At 49.5% G+C, this 17,504-nt stretch overlaps 1 protein-coding gene across 3 annotated transcripts in view; it reads left to right on the forward strand.

Moving 5' to 3' along the window:
- The window catches only part of ARID1B (AT-rich interaction domain 1B), a 404,291-nt gene that overhangs the window by 353,907 nt on the left and 32,880 nt on the right, over positions 1-17,504 (forward strand). For all 3 annotated transcript variants that reach the window (XM_080700338.1, XM_080700340.1, XM_080700339.1), the window contains 2 exons: positions 9,904-10,049; positions 17,385-17,494. In XM_080700338.1, the coding sequence (XP_080556464.1) occupies positions 9,904-10,049; positions 17,385-17,494 (256 nt within the window). The remainder of the gene's footprint in view (positions 1-9,903; positions 10,050-17,384; positions 17,495-17,504) is intronic.

Below are 17,504 nucleotides of genomic sequence, written 5' to 3' on the forward strand. Positions count from 1 at the left end.
GTCCCCACAGCTGGCTCCGCTGACGGAGGGGATGACCTGGCCTGGCTTCAGGGCACGCAGAGTCGCCTCTGTGTCCCGTGTGCCGCTCACATCCACACGCCTTCTAGCAACTGTTCCTTATTGAGGTGCATTTGTAATTCATCATATCCTGGGTTGCTATTTGCCAGCAAGGCACTTTTTCTGTGTTATTTTCCTCTGAAGCCAGTATGACGCAGTCTTGCTGATGGACGAGGAGCCGCTGATGTGGAAATACCTTAATGGAGAAAGTGCATTAAAATGTCAGAGAGAAGGGGCACAGACCTGTGAGTGCTTCAAGCCCATTGATGATGGGGTCTCTGGGCCCTATTACCAAGATTCAGCCCTATGCATTTTGGACAATTAGGTTTTAACATAATAGCTATGATTTGAAAATTTGTGTTATTGAAAGACAAGGGAAAAAGATCTCAAAGGCCGAAATACACTATTTCTGCAATTAAATGTAAGCCTTTGCATTATCATCAAAATACAGTCACTTTTGTCCTTTTTTTTTCTTTCAAAAAGTAGAATTTAAATGAATAAATTCTGTGTAGTATTTTAAGATTATGATTTCAATTGAACCTTTCAGAGTTACAAGACTTACGGAAATTCTAAAAGACATTTATAACTCTTCAAAATACAGAAAAATACTAATTCTAGAAAGACCAAGAGAGCTTTTATTTTTAAATTTATGCCATCTGAGGATTCAGGGTGCGAAAGGTACATCAAACCTTCAGCTGCCTAGAGTCCACAATGTGTCCTAACTGGCTAGTGATTGTCACCTAGCGATATCAAATGCCCTGAGCCAGCCACAGACGGAGGAGGCCACGGGCCTGCACCTTAACCAGACGCATAGGTGCTTCTACAGTAGAGAGCCACTCAGGCTCAGATTGGTGTTTGGGATTCCTGAAGACCATTGTTGCCAAGCACAGATGGAAAAGGTGGGACAGGTGCTTCCTCCTGTGCTGTAAGCAGTGGGCCGACCGGGGTCACAGGCTAGGTGGAGTTCAGGTCACCTGGTGATCTGTTGACTCAGGCAGAGTTCACCTCCTGCACCTTTCTCACTCTGCCCGAGGTGGCCTCTTGGCATCAGGACCCTCCTTGTGCTCTCAGTCGTCAGACCCCAACCCGCATTCTCCTGAGAGCCCGTCTGTAGTCCTCACCACCTGTGGTTAATAGCAGTGCCATGGGAGGCCAGGGCTCTGGCCCTGCTGCCTTAGGCACTTGCCTTCGCTGGTGGCCTCACAGCCCCCTGACATCTCTGCCCATGTGCTCACACAGACTGGGCAAGCTGGGTCATCAACATTGGGCACCCACCTCTGACACGCGGCACAGCACAGCAAATCCAGTCACTCTGCTTAGAAAAGAGCTGCTGAACTCACTCACCTGCGGGTACCGCGAAGGCCTGAGCTGCCCCTGCGCCGCTCTCAGGCTGACAGCAGAGGGGCTGAGGTCTCCCGGCCCTGGGATCTGACAACCCCCACAGTGCTTGGGGCTGAGGTCAGCAGGGAAGGTGTATCAGGTGACGAGGCTGTAGTCAGGATCTTAGGATGGGTGGCCTTGTGGATAACCCTAGTAAGGGGCTGGACTCTAGTAAATGCTCCCCAGCACCCTGGTTAAGGACTTGGGGTGGCGTTCCCTTGGTGACCTTTAATCTGAACCTTCACCCTGGTTCTTATTTTGAACCTCACTTTCGCCATCTATAGGTTTGAATAACCAAACCAGACCAAAGGCTTAAGCCTGTAAGGCTTGGAGAGTGAACTCATCCTAGATCCTCACCTTTGACAGTGTCTGCAGCTTTCTGTCCTCACCTGCTGCACAAGGCCAGGTTGGTGAGGACATGAGAATTTAGTTTCACTCAACACTCGGGCCTTTTCCAATTTTCAACACTATTGGTTTAACCAACTTAAGTAACTGTGGCTCAGGCCATCTTTAGCTCAATAAATCTAAGAATTTGGGGAGGTTTTCTTAACTAGAAAAATACTCTATTTACATTCCCTAGAAAGTGAGTTCTTTGTTAGAGGGTTTTATAAAATAATGCTGTGGTGCAGCACATGGGGAAGAGAACTCACAACCCAAATTAATATTTTTAAGCCACTGCACAGGTCCATTGAGGTACAGGAGACGTGCATATATAAATATCTGTATTTTTAATTATCTCTAAGCATCAGTCAGATGAGTTCAGATCAGCACTTGTTAATTAGCTGCTTGGCATGTGTGGAGTTCCTACACCCTCTGTGTCTGAGGAGGCGCGTACTCCCCTCCTCCAGCTGTGTCTCCTCAGCAGCTGGAGCACTTCTGGGGGGTCACTGTACCTGCCTCACACTTGTCATCTGAAGAAAGACGCCCTGCATCAAAGGTTTGGATATTCCTAGCAATGAAAAGGAGCAGCCCTCCTTTTAAATGGATTGACACTCCTTTCTTAGCGGTATTATGATTTGTCCTTTCTTACTGGAATTATAACTTTGCGTTTTAAGTTTAAGGAATGTGGTTAGGAAGGCTGCTTTCTGTGAGGGCACACAGTGGCCACTGATGCTTCTTCCATGCAGCGTGGAGCTCATTTTCTTCAGACCCGGGGACTGTGTGCTGTGCTTGTCAGAGGCCAGTGGGATTCTGTGAGACACCAGCACCCGCCAAGGTCTGGGACACCGCCCACCGGCTCACACCCCAACCCCCGCAGACTCCAGGCAGCCAGTGTGCTAGGAATCAGTGGGGAAGTGCTGGGATCAGCGCCTCTGAATTGATATCATCAAAACATTTTAGCTCATTTCTCTGTGATTGTCCGTGAACTGTTGGCTTACCAAGTCGGGGCCAACCTTGAGGATGCAGAGAACACTCTTAGTTGTCAGTTACAGAAATTCAAGCACCGACCGTGTCCTCACACTCGGTCAAGGATGTCCCTTGCCTCAAAAGCTCCAGCTGTGTGGCCTGGTGAGGACCAGTTAGCTGCTTTAGGAACCAGGGGTCTGGTCCCTGCATTGGGACAAAAGGGAGGCCTGGATACCTCCCGGCAGGTGCTGTGGGGCGGGAGCGTCGGAGCCCCGTGGGCGACAGGTCCCTGTGCCGTAGCAGCTCAAGGGAAGGATGTTTGTGATGGTGTCAGCTTTCGAGAAACCCCTGGTGGAACATGCAGACCATTCAGTGCTCAGTAGAAATTGCTTCACCAAGATGGTAAAAGCTCTTCAGACAGGCAGACATGGCCAGCCGCAAGGCTTTGGAAGCAGCTGGCATGTGACAGCAGGTCACAAGGCTGTGCCAGGCCCAGCCAGAATCCGGCTGTGCACCGAGCAGCTCCTTGGGAGAAGACGCTGGCCAGGCCACTATTGTGCTCCTGAACGAGTCTCTTATAGACCTGTGCCAAAATATTATTCCTCTTCACTCATAGGGAAGAAAGAAACATCTCTGTTACCAAAGGGCTCGGGGTTAGCTCTATGGCACTCAACAGTGACTGGCTTGCCGCGCTAGCTCTTCCGCCGGCATTATAGATGAAGGAGTTTGTTGAGTGAACAGGCTGCCTCGCAAGAGGGCACTGCTGGTGTGAAGAGGGGCGAGCCTGGCACAGTGGCTCGGAAGTCCTTCCACCTAGGCTGGGAAGATGGCTCAGGCCCCCCTGCCTCTGTGACGTCGCTTTGGGGGCACTCAGAAGCCTGTTGGACTGCAGGTGTTCCCCCAAGCTCCTATGCCTGGAGTCGTCCACGATGGTGGCCGCCCGCTACCCCTTCTCCCGCACAGGCCGCACGTGGGAGCCGTCTGGCCACGGTGCTCTCGCCCCTCTGGGCGCCGCAGTCTGCTGGGCTCACTGCCCCTCGCGGTCGAGCTTTTCCTTGCTTTCCACCGCCTTGTTGGAAGGCGCTGGCACCTCTTGTGCACTCCGGCGGTATTCCGTTACCTGTGGGCCCCACATCATCCTCCCTGCTGCCCGCAGGCAGAGAGTAATACCCATAAGCACACAGCTCAGTGCCATTTTCTGTTTAAGAACCCCTAGTCTCTTCCTGTGTCTCTTGGGGTGGAGATAGAACCTCCCCAGGCTGCGGGCCCTTGTTACCACCCCAGATCCCCAAGCCCTGGTGCCTGCCACCCTGCTCCCCCCGGCTAGTTCCTGTCTGGTGTTTGGACCCTGTGGGGCACCATTCATCCCCTCGGAGCCCAGCCTGCTCCAGTTTGGTTTGTGTTTTGTTTGGGCCACTATGCCGTGCCTTCCCTGACCCCACCTGCCCGCAGCACCCATCCTGGACAGATGACCATGACTATGACCACTGACCGGGTAGAAGGGTTTTTGTATTGAATTCTATTATTTCTAGGATGTTTCCTTGAGCAAAAGAGATGAAATGGCTGGGTTTGGTTTGTTTGTTGTTTTTTAAACAGCATGTGGTTATGTATTTGTACAGGAATCGCCAGTTTTTAAATCAGGGCACTCGGTTTGCTCTTTGTCTTTGTTTAATGACACAAATGCCGCTTTGCCTTCACGGGATTGATTTCTAGCCAGGGCCAGCGGCTCGTTGACATTATCACATCATTTCACCACCAGCATGGCTAGCGCACTGCCGTGGCGTGCTGATTGATCAGCCACACCAAGAATTGGCTTGCGCTCTGCAGCCTTCTTTTCTGTTTTGATTGTTTTGGGGGCACACATAGCGTTTTCTCTCTTTGTGTATTAGATTTAAAATAATCTCAACTGGATTTCTCCATCTTAGTACTGCTGTGAAGAGCCACCATGTAATTCTGCGGAAATCTCTTGGCTGTAAAATGTTTGCAGTTATATTCTAAACAGGGCATCCTGTTAGTGTTCTGTACACAATTGGCGCTCTCCAAAGAAACAAAGAAACTCAGGTAAAAATAGAGGGCTGGAGTTGGGGCTTTTAGGGTTTTGAGTTCTGATTCCTACTGCTGGGCCTGACTTGGCAGTACGCCGTCTTTGCTGGCTTTCTAACTCACCTGCACCCACACTGGGGTCCTCTAGAGAGAACTGTGTGTTTGACGTCTTGCTCAGCTCCCAGTCGAGGGTACACTGCCATGTTCCTTCCAAAGCCATCTTCGGGAGTGGTGTCTGCAGTGGGTGAGTCGGGCCCTTGGAGGGAGCTCCCCTGCCTTCAGACACAGCGTCCTTGTGCCTAGGCCATTTCTTCTGTCTGACCCTGCCCTTCTGCAATGAGCTATATCAGAAATTTATTCATTATCAAGATACACTCACCAAGAGAAAAAAATGTCAATTGCTAAAATGATAGGGCCTCAAAATCACATATAGACTTGATTTAATTATAACTTTTATTGTAGTTGGCTTAAAAGTAAGAAATTTTTAAATACTCAGTACTCTCCAGGGTCCCACACTAATATTTTTAACTGCTATATATTCTCCTGTTTGTCCTCATGCTGGACCGGTGGAAATGGCCACTTAAAAATGGGCATCTGCTTCCATTTTCCATCCCACCAGAGCCAGCAGCCCCTGTTGACAGAGAAATGTCCTGTAATCTTCAAGAAACCTCCAAAGCAAACAAAGGGAAAATCTACACAGTACTGTGGGTGTGTAGAGAACCCAAAGCGAGAAGGAACGCTTCCAGAATGCTTTTGGAGTCCGCTTCTCATGTGCTCCTTAGAGGAACCCAGGCTTCATCCAGCAAGGAGAGGTGTTGCATACACCGTCTCAACCCAAGACCCACTTCACTAAGTCCTCTGGTTATTGTGCAAACCCTCCCTAGTGCTTTGCGTTGACCTGGCCAGTGGGTAGGCAGCTGGTCACACTCCCAGCGTGCGGTCACGCTCACCTTCACGGCGTGTGGTCTGGCGGCCACTCAAACCAATTCCAGATGTGCCCCAGATTGCCCCAAGGAAGGCTCATTCTCACAGCTGTGGATTTCAAGCCCGCAGAATCAGGACAGTGTATTCACAAAACTAGACCTGTCTACCCACTAGCAGCGTCAGCCCCTGGTCCAAACCCCAGGAGGTGTGCTTCTCCAGGTACACCCTAGGTTTTGCTAGGATTTTATGTGGAATGCGCTCCCCTCATCTCACCCGTATTTCTGCCTGGCTTTGTTTCCTTGCGCTCAATTCCTTCTCAAAAGGGAGCGCAGTGCTTCACCTCGTGGCTTCCCTGAGTGGGTGTCGAGTGCTCCCTGGCCACCATGGTCAGAGAGACTTCGCGGTCAGGAGCGCTGCCCACTAAGGGACCGGCTGCTGAGGCAGCCTGGCCGTAGCCCACCCTTGAGGCTGCCGCAGTCCTGGCCAGCCTCAGCCTCCCAGATCAGAAGCTTAAGTCCTCTTACATTAGTGACACCGTGAAAAGCCAAGAGTGCCAGGGGAGTCGGAGCCCACAGTCCTGCGCTTCCTCCCCCGGCACGGGGTCTCTATCTGCAGCACTCAGCAACATGCATGTGAGCCTGCGCCTGGTCGGTAGAGTGCCCGTGCCTGCCATGTCGCCTACGGGCCCAAGCCCTCCTGGCGCAGACTTGAGAGCATTAATGAGAGGGTCTTTGCCCATCGATGAAGGACCAGCTCCCACTTTGACAGGTGGCCACCCGCCATGCTGTGGCCCCCGTGCACACCCTGCCTCCGGGGAAGATTCTTCCCTTGCTCCCTCCTTGGGTATCCCAGGATCCTACAGCACACAAGGTTCACTCTTTCCAAAAGAGGGGTGCTCTGTGCACCTCCCTGAGACCTGCACCCCAAAAAGCCCAGAGAGGATCCTAAAAACAACACTGTCCTGAATAGTCCACGTCATGTGGTTAAAGATTCATGCACGCAGCAGAGAGACCGGCGCCAGGCAGGGCGAGGCTGCTGCTGCGGCTCACGTCCTCGAGGGAAAGACGCCCAGCACGCTGAACTGAGAGCAGGGGTCGCAGCTCTGTCCTCTGTTCCTGCCACTTGCTGATGGTGTGGCAAGCTGCTTAACGTCTCTGATCCTTTTTCATTTATGCATGAACATAGCTCTTCTTGCCTTCCTTTAGGAAGTCAAAAAAGTCAAACAGGCAAAGTTGCTAGGACTGTACTGGGCGTGTTTAATTACTTTGTGAGTCATTAATGTTACCATCATTACTGGCCCCTCCATGTTGAGGTCTAAACACTGAGGCCCAGGGAAGCCAAGTGACTTGTTCCCCTGAACCGCACGGGCCCTGGGGAGTGTGGCTGGTGTCAGACAGAGGCAAGATCCCTGGCTTTTTAACCAGACTCCTAAAGCCACGGGTGTGGTTTGCTTGAGGACCGTTGTAACAAGCAGCTGACATCTAACACATGGACCTTTAAACATTTGATTTTTGGTTATTTTAAGAGTATTCTTAAGAAACCATCACATGCGCTTTCCTTGCCTCGTGATTGGAGAGGGGAGGTGCTGGCGTGGGGAGAAGTCGTAGGCTGAGGTTGATGGCACGTCACTTAATCCTCTGCCTGTTGGATCTTACACTTTGACTCTTAGTGCCACCATGCTAGCTGTACTTGATGGTGCCTTTTGCAGTGATAAATACGTTATCTTATCAGTTCATTCAGTAATCGAGGTTTTTTAGTGCCCGTCATGTGCAAGTGTTGATTAGGCCCACATCCTCCTCTGGCAGCCTTACACACCTGCCTAGAAGGGCCCAGAAACTCTTTGAGCATGACCAACAGCCAGCATAGTAGGCACGGGTGCAGCTTACAGAGGGCACCAAGGCAGACAGCCTTGAGGGTGGAGCGGCCACTAAAGCAGACCTTAGGGAAGGGACAAGGCTGGCTGTGCCTTGAAGCAGTTATGGTTTGGAAGTGGTCTTCCAGAAAAAAGCCTGTTCAGAACTTAAGGCTGCTCCTCCCCGCTTCATCTGCTGAGCCATCAAGAAAGCAGCCTGTATAAAAGCTGCTTCTGCCACAGCGACATGAACGTGGGATTGCCTCATGGGAACCCAGGGTGCCAAAGTGCATGCCAGCGGCCCAGACCAGGTGAAGCCTGCCACACAGGGAGGTGCTGGGGTCAGCCAGAAGCCCTGAGATGATCTCAGGTCCGTCCTGCGAGCCGCAGTGAGCTGTCTAGTGCCCAGCAGCAGTCAGCACTTGTCCACAGTGGACCCAGTGAGCTGGGGTCAAAGGCCCTGCGGTACCTGCTCTTCTAGAGACACACCCACACGTGCTTCCATCTTCCCGCTTTCTAAGCACATTCTTTCCAAGCTGTTGTTGAGTATTAATATAGAATTTCCCTGAATGGTATGTCTGTTCTTTAAAAAAAAAAAACTTGTTACTTTGACTTGTCAGATAGTCCATGTTTCAAGTTTCTTGCCAGCCAGAAAGTTAAGTCTACTGGAAATGGATACACTAAAGAATCCATACATTGTAGGAGTTTTTTTTTTTTTTTTTTCTTCTCTTTTTTTGCAGTACTGGGGATTAAACCCAGGGACATTCTACCTCCTAGCTATACCCTGAGCCCCCCCTTTTTTTCTTTACTTTGAAACAGGGTCTCACCAAGTTGTGGAGGCCCTAAGTAGCTGAGGCTGGCTGCAAACCTGCCATCCTCCTGTCTCAGTCTCCCAAGTACTGGGATCACAAGCCTGCGCCGCCATGCCTGACCATATATGGTTTTTTTAAAATGATGTTTTTACTCTTGAAGAATTTCAAGTGAGGCATGGTGGTGCCACATCGCCATAGTCCCAGCATTTGGGAAGCTGAGAGGATGATCACAGGTTCCAGACCAGCCTCAGCAACAGAGTGAGACTCTTTCAAAATTAAAACAGGCTGAAGGTGTAGCTCTGAGGTAGGGAATAACAGCAGCAGCAAAATAAAATCTCACAAATATATTGTCTGTCATACATTAATAGCCACCAAGTGGTAGTTTCATGGTAGTGGAGGGTGTCATGTGATGATATTAATTTAGAACAGATAGAGTGCCTGTGGACTTATCCCTCTTCTTAGCTTTACTCCTGAAAGTACCATCACTCCCCAAAACTTTGAAAAGTTTCTTGAGGCTGTTGCTTACATACAGCTGCTTGACTGCAGGGCTGGAGTCTTGTAGTTTCCCCACCTGCCAAATTCCTTGCTATTACCTTGGCCTTTTCCCTGGGAGAGCCAGGCTCGGCGCTGCCGGGCTCTGCGCTGCCGGGCTCTGCGCTGCCCCTGCCTTCTTCATCCCATTACGAGCAGTCAGAGAAGCAGCATCGTGACGGGCGTCTCCTTTGGATTGAAGAATGCTTTTCTCTTTTATTAATCTTTTATTAAGCATAGGGCAAAACTAGTGAAACTAAGTCAGCAAGGAAGGTTGTCTGTGTGCAGGAGGGGAGAGCGGGGTGGGCAGGGACATTGTCACACTGTCACAAGTACAGACCTAATGCCCTTCCCTCGTGTGATAGTGAAGCCCTACCGAAACAAAATGGAAGTCTGCTGTCCACTACATAATGGTAGTATTGAGAAGTCAGTGCGTTTTTAAGAACCTAATTTTATGATGTTAAATGACAGGATTGAAGAGTGTTGACATTGCTTTCTCTCATTTGCATTATATCAGAAAATTTAAGACAAGTATATTTTCTTAATAACTCCTACACTGCTCACTTGTTTTCCACTCTTGACTTTGGCTTTAATGAGAAGATACTACGTGGCACTAATAGTCAGATCTTATTTAACATCAGGCATTCATTTTGCTTGCTTTTGTAATTCCTGTTCTCATCTCAAGTTCCGTACGCTAGCTAATATTCCTCTATATAAAGAATAACTCCGAACACTTGACATGATTATGAATATGTAACTTATTTGTTAACTTAGGATATTTGAACATTTTAAGTAGTGCCTAGCTGTAGAGTTCAATCTCTTTCTCTAGGAAATAATCTGTTTTTCAGAAAACATGAAAACGCCAAGCCCGCCCCCTACCTGAGCGCGGAGGCGGCGGCGGGCACACCGCTGTGCTGCGGGGTCAGCCTGTGTGTGTCTCTGCTTTCTCTTCCCCAGGCAAGGCAGCTTTCCTGGGATGAACCAGAGTGGACTTGTGGCTTCCAGCTCTCCCTACAGCCAGCCCATGAACAACAGCTCCGGCCTGATGAACACGCAGGCACCGCCGTACAGCATGGCACCCGCCGTGGTGAACAGTGCGACAGGTAACCTGGCAGCTCCTGCCCGAGGGAGCCTGGCCCATCTCCTCCTGGGCCTCGGCGCGCCCGGGCCGGGCATCTGGGGGCCGGGGAGCAGTGCTGCTTTTCTGTTTGGGGGACACTTGCTCAGTTTATTTGAGACTGGGGGACTGCGTTTCTATTCATTCTGTGTTTCTTCAATATATGGTCATGAAAGTGTCACTAGAAATCATTAAACATACATGCTAAGTGCCCTTTATGTTTGAAAATTATTAGGAATATCCGAAAATTCCAGAACAGGAACTCGGCATTTGGCAGTGGTAGAGATAAACACTGAGAGTTCACATTTTGGAGGACATGGTTGAAGGGCAGAGGAAGGGGAGGTCAAAGTCCTTTTTCATTTAAGAAAGCCCTTTAAACGTGTGCGTGGAAGTAGCTGCTTCAGCAGTGCTGTCTGCAGATTGTCTGTGTTGAGAAATTGTTGCCAATCTTTCCTCGTGTTTAGTTCTCATTCCACTTTATACACTTCGTACAATCTCAACGGTTCGATTTTTACAATTCGTGCATTTCTGAAACCGGGCGTGGTGGCGCAGGCTTGTAATCCCCGCGCTTGGGAGACTGAGACAGGAGGATCGCGCAGGTTAGAAGCCAGCCTCAGCTACTCAGTGAGGCTCTCGGCAACTTAGTGAGACCCTGTTTCAAAAAATAAAGATTAAAAAATAGGGCTGGGGGTATAGCTCGGAGGTAGAATGCCCCTGGGTTCCATCCCCAGTACCAAAAATCAACAACAACAACAAAGTATTCTGGCCAGGCACCGTGGCACCTGCCTGTCATCCCCGCTGCTCAGAAGGCTGAGGCAAAGCTGAGGCCAGCCTGGGCAACTCAGGCCCCACTCAAAACACAAAGGGCAGGAGCAGAGTGCAGTGGTGGAGCGCCCCAGCTCAATCCCCAGGCATCAAAACCAAAACAAAGGACATTGTGTCATGGGGAATGCGTCACACAGAGCAGCTCCCTGGTTCTCACTCTGAGACCCTGAGCCACCTGCTAAGGGTCCTGGAGCATCACAGAGCAGAGGGTGACTTCGCAAGAGAGGATGCCTGCCGCGTGGGTGAGAGGAGCAACCCTGTGGCAGCTCTTGCCGGCGGGACGTGGCTGTAGCCGCTGGGTGTCTCCACTGCCCTCTGACAGAGCCCCGGCCCGGGTCGCCTTTGTCCTTCTGCAGCCACCTGGGCCTCTTGTCTCAAGGGCTACACTCACTTTCTGTTCCAGTTCCCGTGTCACCTACTCAAGTCTCACTGAATAGTGCACTCCTGGATAACTTCCCTTTAAGGGTTTCTGAGGAAAAGTTTTGGTAAAAATGGAGGATTTGTTTGTTTGTTATACTAGGGATTAAACCTCGGGGCATTCTACCTCTGAACTACACCCCCAGACCTTTTATATTTTTTTTCAACACAGGGCCCTCACTAAGTTGCTGAGACTGGCCTTGAACCTATGATACTCCTGTCTCAGCCTCCCTCCCAAGTACTGGAATGACAGCTGTGCAGTACCAAGCTCCTGGCTGAGAGGATTTTAAACAAGTACAATGGCCTTCCTGGCCTTGAGCATCCATTGACCCCAGGGAGGCAGGAGTTTTACAGTGGCCACCAGCGCGCAGGCCCAGCAGCCTGTCGGTAAGGAGCCTCCGCTTCCCTGGCCGGCGCCATCCCAGGTGACAGAGGAGGCAGGCTGCGACAGTCTGTGTTTTGTCTAGCTTCCTGAAATGAAATTACTTCAGAGCACTAAAACTACACGATACATTTTCACCTAATAGAAGCAGTACTCATTTCCCTTTCCTTTGGACCCCAGAGCCACAGAAAAGCAACAACAGATGGCGCAGCTCCCTGCCTGAGGTGTGTGTGCTCCCACGGGCCAGTGGCCCAATGGGGATGCACAGACGGGGCCCTCTTGTGATTATTAGTGTCCAGTGGCCCAATGGGGATGCACAGACGGGGCCCTCTTGTGATTATTAGTGTCCAGTGGCCCAATGGGGATGCACAGACAGGGCCCTCTTGTGATTATTAGTGTCCAGATGCTTCATACAGATGAGGTCTGTTCGATGAAAGGCTATTATCCTCACAGACTTCTGTATGAGATAGTATATTTTTATTGCATTGTGCATTTTGAAATATTGAATTTTTAATAATTCAGACATTTATCAAATTTCGCTGTTCACATTTATGTGATTTTATTTCAGCTCTATTAAGTCAAATGCTACCTGATAAAAAGTAATCAGTAGGTTCATCCAAGGAGCAGTGACCATCTAGCATTTGCCATCTGTTGCCAGCCCTGTGTGAACCTCAGGAATCACACAGGACCTCGTGGTAGCTCCCGGGAAAGGTTTGGGGCTTGATGGTGTCACTTGACTTGAGATGGGTCAGGAGTGGCCCATCGTCACATCCGTCTCCTTGATCTGGGCCCATGGCGGTGAATTACCAGTGATAACAGCAAGGCATTCTTCTGCCCGGTGCACTTCAGGAGGAGACGAGCGCGGGCCAGGCCTGGCAGTGGAATTTCCTGAATCTCACTTAGCAGCCAGTGCAACTGGCATTCCAGTGTTCTCTTCACTGAGTTCAAACAATTGTGTTGCAGACAGTGTATGGGCAAAGAAAATCCTCCTGTGTAGTGACAAATTGTTACAGGCTTCAGTGAGCAAGTAATTATTTAAATGGAGTCGGTGTGAGTCTGAACGTGACAGCTCTCTCTTCCCTTAAAATGCCAGGGCAGGCTGGATGGAAATGGCAAGGATTTTTCCCTCTCAAGGATCATTTTTTGGTTTGGTTTTAACTATTTGGATTAAAAGGTTAGAATTATGTGTTATTGTGGGCAAAGTTATAAGTCATGTGTCAATTCCTTTATTGTAGCTGCACTAAGTTGTATTGTGCTTATAATATTCATTAGCCATCCGCTTTTCTGCAGTTAAACCCTCACTTAAAGTGGACATTCAAGTTCCAGAAAACATCACCCATCTGTACTTCAGAGTTAGCCTTTCCAGAAGTCACTGCACAGAACGTAGAGTGCTCCCACTCGCTACCATGAAGATAGTGGCTAGACCGCCACACCTGCCACTGTAGCCAAGCCTTCCTCTCACCAGCCCAGCGCTGCCAAGCCCCAGGCGCAGTGCCCTGTTAGGTCCTGCCTATCCAGGGCACCCTGGCTCCAGTGGCCCTTCACAAAGAAAAGTCAGCCACACTACCCCAAACTTACCACCAAGCTCCGGGAGGCTTCCAGCATGCTTGGCAAGGCTTACAGCTTGCCGAGTCCCATCAGGACTTCAGAGGGCGGCCCAGGAACCCACACTCTGAAGCTCCCTGGGGAACCTTAGGGTGTGAGTGCCATGGAGCGGAGGGGTCACCTGGCAGAACCCTCGCCAGCCTTGCTTGGCATGAGCCGTTGCCCATTTTCGGGACCACTTGGGAAGACTGCGGGCTGTGCGGCTGCTTTCCTGGGGCTCTAGGACCTTCCACTCGGAAGTTTGGGTCCTTTGCACCCTGCCTGGTAGTTGATTTTCTAAGTAGTTTAAAGGGATGGTTTTTTGTTTTTTGTTTTTTGTTTTTTGTTTTGCTTGCTTGCTTAAAGTTAGTAACTTTAATGAATTGCTGCTCCTCCCTTCAACCCCCAGAAATTCAAAGAATCTGATAAATTATGAAAACCAGGTCTCCCAACCCGGGGGAAAGATGCTGAGGCCCTGCAGAAGTACCCTGGCTGCCAGGCTGCAGGAGCCCGGGCTTATGGCGGGCACCGCCAGCTTTGGGGTCGCTGGGTGGGAGGGTCACTCGGGGTCCACCCAGCCTCACGCACTCCCAGGGAGGCTCTCACGTAGACACGTTCACGAGTTCTCTCCAGGCCCTGCAGACCCAGAGACCCTAAGCTTTGCTATTACCTTGCATGTATATTAACAGGGTACTTTATATTTTGCCACATATGTGAATAGTCACGAACATATTTAGATGTACACAAACATAGACAGGCTGTTTATGCTATCAAAATGAGGAATAAACTATTCTGCAGAGCAGGGTATGTTGCCATGAAGAGTGCAGCGGTGTGTGTGCTGGTCCCAGCTCCTCTTCCTCTGTGAAGGACTCTGCAGCCTACTGGGAGGGTCAGGAATGAGTGAGCGGTTCAGTTTAACAGTGTCACATGTTCTTTATGTTCTTTTGAATGGGTCAAATCCAGGGTGAACAGCCTCCCTGGGACCTTACCATGCCTGCAGAAGAAAGCATCCCAGCTTCGGGTTTCACTGTCCACTCCAGAGGCCGCCCCCATGCTGTGTGCTCAGGCCCCGGGCAGTGCCCTCTGGTCACAGGAACCTCATTGTCCCAGTGTCTCAGCTTTGCATGCTGGGAGAAAGAACGACACCTGACTTAGCACATCCTTAGAATAGTGGTGGTCTCCCTTTTCTGGGAAAGGGGGAAAAAAGATAATGTTCTTCGGGTACCATTGCTCGGGAGGGCATGTGGCTTTTTGCAATGATTCACTGAGGATTCTGGTAAGAAGTCAAAAAAGGCATTTCAAGGCTGGGCGTGGTGGCGCTCACTTGTCATCCCCGCACTTGGGAGGCGGAGACAGGAGGATCATGCAGGTTCGAAGCCCGCCGCGCTGGCTTAAGAAACCCTGTTTCTAAATAAAAATATAAAAATAGTCTGGGAGTGTAGCCGGGAGGTAGAAGGGTTTCCAGGAACCCCAGTACCACCCCCTAAAAAATTAATAATAATAAGCGTTTCAGCAAAAACAGGAATAAAAGCCATAAGGGAAGACCTTATGATCCATTTAGTAAAATAAAATTTACATTGTCAGGCAGAAGTACTAAATAAAACGGTCACTCTAAATTTCTACCCTTATTTATCTTGCAAAATAATAGAACAAATCCAGACATAGGTGGTGCACACTTGTAATCCCAGTTCAAGGACCATAGGTTCACGGCCAGCCTCAGTTACTTAGCAAGGCTCTCGGCAACTTAGTGAGACCCTGTTTCAAAATAAAGAATAAAATAGGGCTGGGGGTGTAGCTCGGAGCCCCTGGGTTCAATCCTTCAGAAAATAACAGGACAGGGTGTTGTTGTTTTTTTTATCATACTTGCATGCTCCATTTTAAAGTGTATAATACAGAGTGAGGAAATTTGGGGCGTTTCAGACCAACATATGCTTACATTCATGTAATCTGGTTTTTAAATCAGTACGAATCATCACTAATTATCTTAATACTTGCTGGCGTCATTCTTTCTGCTTCAGTTTGCTTTTGTGTATATAAACACATTTAATGTGTAAAGTATGACTTTACTATTCCTATTTTCAAAATAATATTCCAGCAGACATAACTTATGCTGCAGCACTGGCACTGGCCCGCTGGAGAAGCGGGGCTAAGCGGCGCCGAGGTGCCGCAACCTCCTTTCTCTGGAACCGCGCCGGCTTCATCTCTGAACTGCGCTGTGGATAAAAGCGAGGACGTGGGGAATTGCACACACAGCCCTGCGTTTCAGGCTTGTGCTGCTTTTATCCTTCCGCGCTTCTAAAAAGGGTGTTTTTAAATGTACAGGTTTCCTAATTCCTATCTTGTTAGACCCCAGAGATAGACCCGCACGAAATCAATCCCCTGCTTTGAACAAGGCGGTCTTCTTGGTGTAATATCTCTCAGCTGCTTTTTTGAGGCTTCACACATTCACAAAAATAACAGCATTTTTAGCTGATCCCAATAGATTTTTCTCTGCAGCTGCATCACTTGAAAAAGCTTTTTGTTCCAGTTCTTAAAGTCTAAGTATTGAAAGTAATTTGAAAAAAAGAAAAACATCCCAATTATGATTTGTGTGTTGAGTTGACGCTAAGGGCTGACTGGGCTGCAAATGGGCTTTGAGAAGCCAGCCAGTGTGTCCGCAGCAAACTCGGGAGCGCGCAGAGAGCGCCGTGCGCGTGTCGATGGAGGCGCGCGGGCACGTGGCGGGGCCCGTGGTCTCTTTCTGCAGTGATGCTGACGATATTAGCAAATTAGCACCGCAGAGCTTGCCAGCTAACTCACCAGAGCCTGCTCACGCTCTCCCTGCTGTAATTAAAACTAATTATTTTCTAAAACATAGTAATACATGAATATGTGCAATAATCGTTTTGTAGTGGGCAATCTGTGGAGCCTTTGTGAAGCTGGGTCGTGGGGCTTTGGTTTTCTTTTTGGTACATTGGGCTCCCTGTGTCCCCCTGGCTGGGACAGCACTTGCCTTTGTGATCTGTGAAATGGGCCCTGCTCGGCAGATGTCGGGCTGCCCAGACTTCACCCGGGAATGTGTTCCGGGGCCTGCCCTGTGTAAGGCGTGACCTCCACCTCCTCCATCCCGGCCTCCATGCCGCCCACTCCCTGCTCCTCACACATCTGCTCGTGTCTCGCCGGCAGCCCCGCCAGCCCAGGAACCAGCAGATGGTTTCACAGTGGGGTTCTGTGGAAATTCAGCTGTTATTCCCTGGATAGCAGCACCAATTCCCTACAGCCTTGTTCTTCCTTTACAAAAAAAAAAAAAAAAAAAAAAGGAAACCCATATTTTTAACCTGAAAGTGTCTATTAGTATTTGTGTAAATCATTTGTCCCTTTGGTGAAGCTTTCTCTAACCTAGACAGAGCTGATAACATTTCTGAGCTAAGATAGAAGCAGGGGTTGGCCCCAGAGCCCTGGGTGTCTGAGCTGGCCGTGGAGGGTTGATGACCAAGGCCCTGCTCCAGGCTAGGATACACCGCTGCATTGCAAGCGATCAAGCGATCAGAAATCCTTCCCTGTGACAGTTTATTTTCAATTATTGTTTTTGAAGTCCTCTGTGTATAGCACTCTCTTATCGTATACTCGACCATGTGCAAAGGACAGTATTTTTGAATGGAACAATAAGAAATTTCTGATAACCTTGCAAAGTATGGATTATTTGAATTGAGGAAATGAGAAGCCACTAAACCCTTTATTACCCAGGTAAAGGATACACACGCCCAGCGTTTGCTTCTCACACCTGATGAGCAGTTTAAACATCTGGCTTATTTCCACTTGCCTACTCTATTAAAGTGGTGATAATTTTGAAAAAATCATGCTGATGTAAGTTGGCCTTCAGTGTTGGGTCTTGGGCATATGGAGTGGGTGATTGCCTTTTTCTCTCTCTCTCTCTCTCCTGACTAAAAAGGATTGCCAGAGTGTGATACTGTTCTGAAGTCGGAAATTGGAATGTTCCGGGTTACTGTTTCTCTTTTTTCTCCCTTCAAGGAAAACTCAGGTGCCCCGTGCCGCACTCAGCCGCTCGCGCTGGCAGGGCATGGCTGGCAAATCTCATGTATAATCCTGACTCTCTCTCCTGTTTTCGATTAGCATCTATGGGTCTTGCAGATATGATGTCTCCTGGCGAGTCCAAGCTGCCCATGCCTCTCAAAGCAGATGGCAAAGAAGAAGGCACTCCGCAGCCCGAGAGCAAGGCGAAGGTACTCCTCC

This window comes from Muscardinus avellanarius (assembly GCF_963383645.1).
Source record: "Muscardinus avellanarius genome assembly, chromosome: 8".
NCBI classification, from domain to species: Eukaryota; Metazoa; Chordata; class Mammalia; order Rodentia; family Gliridae; genus Muscardinus; species Muscardinus avellanarius.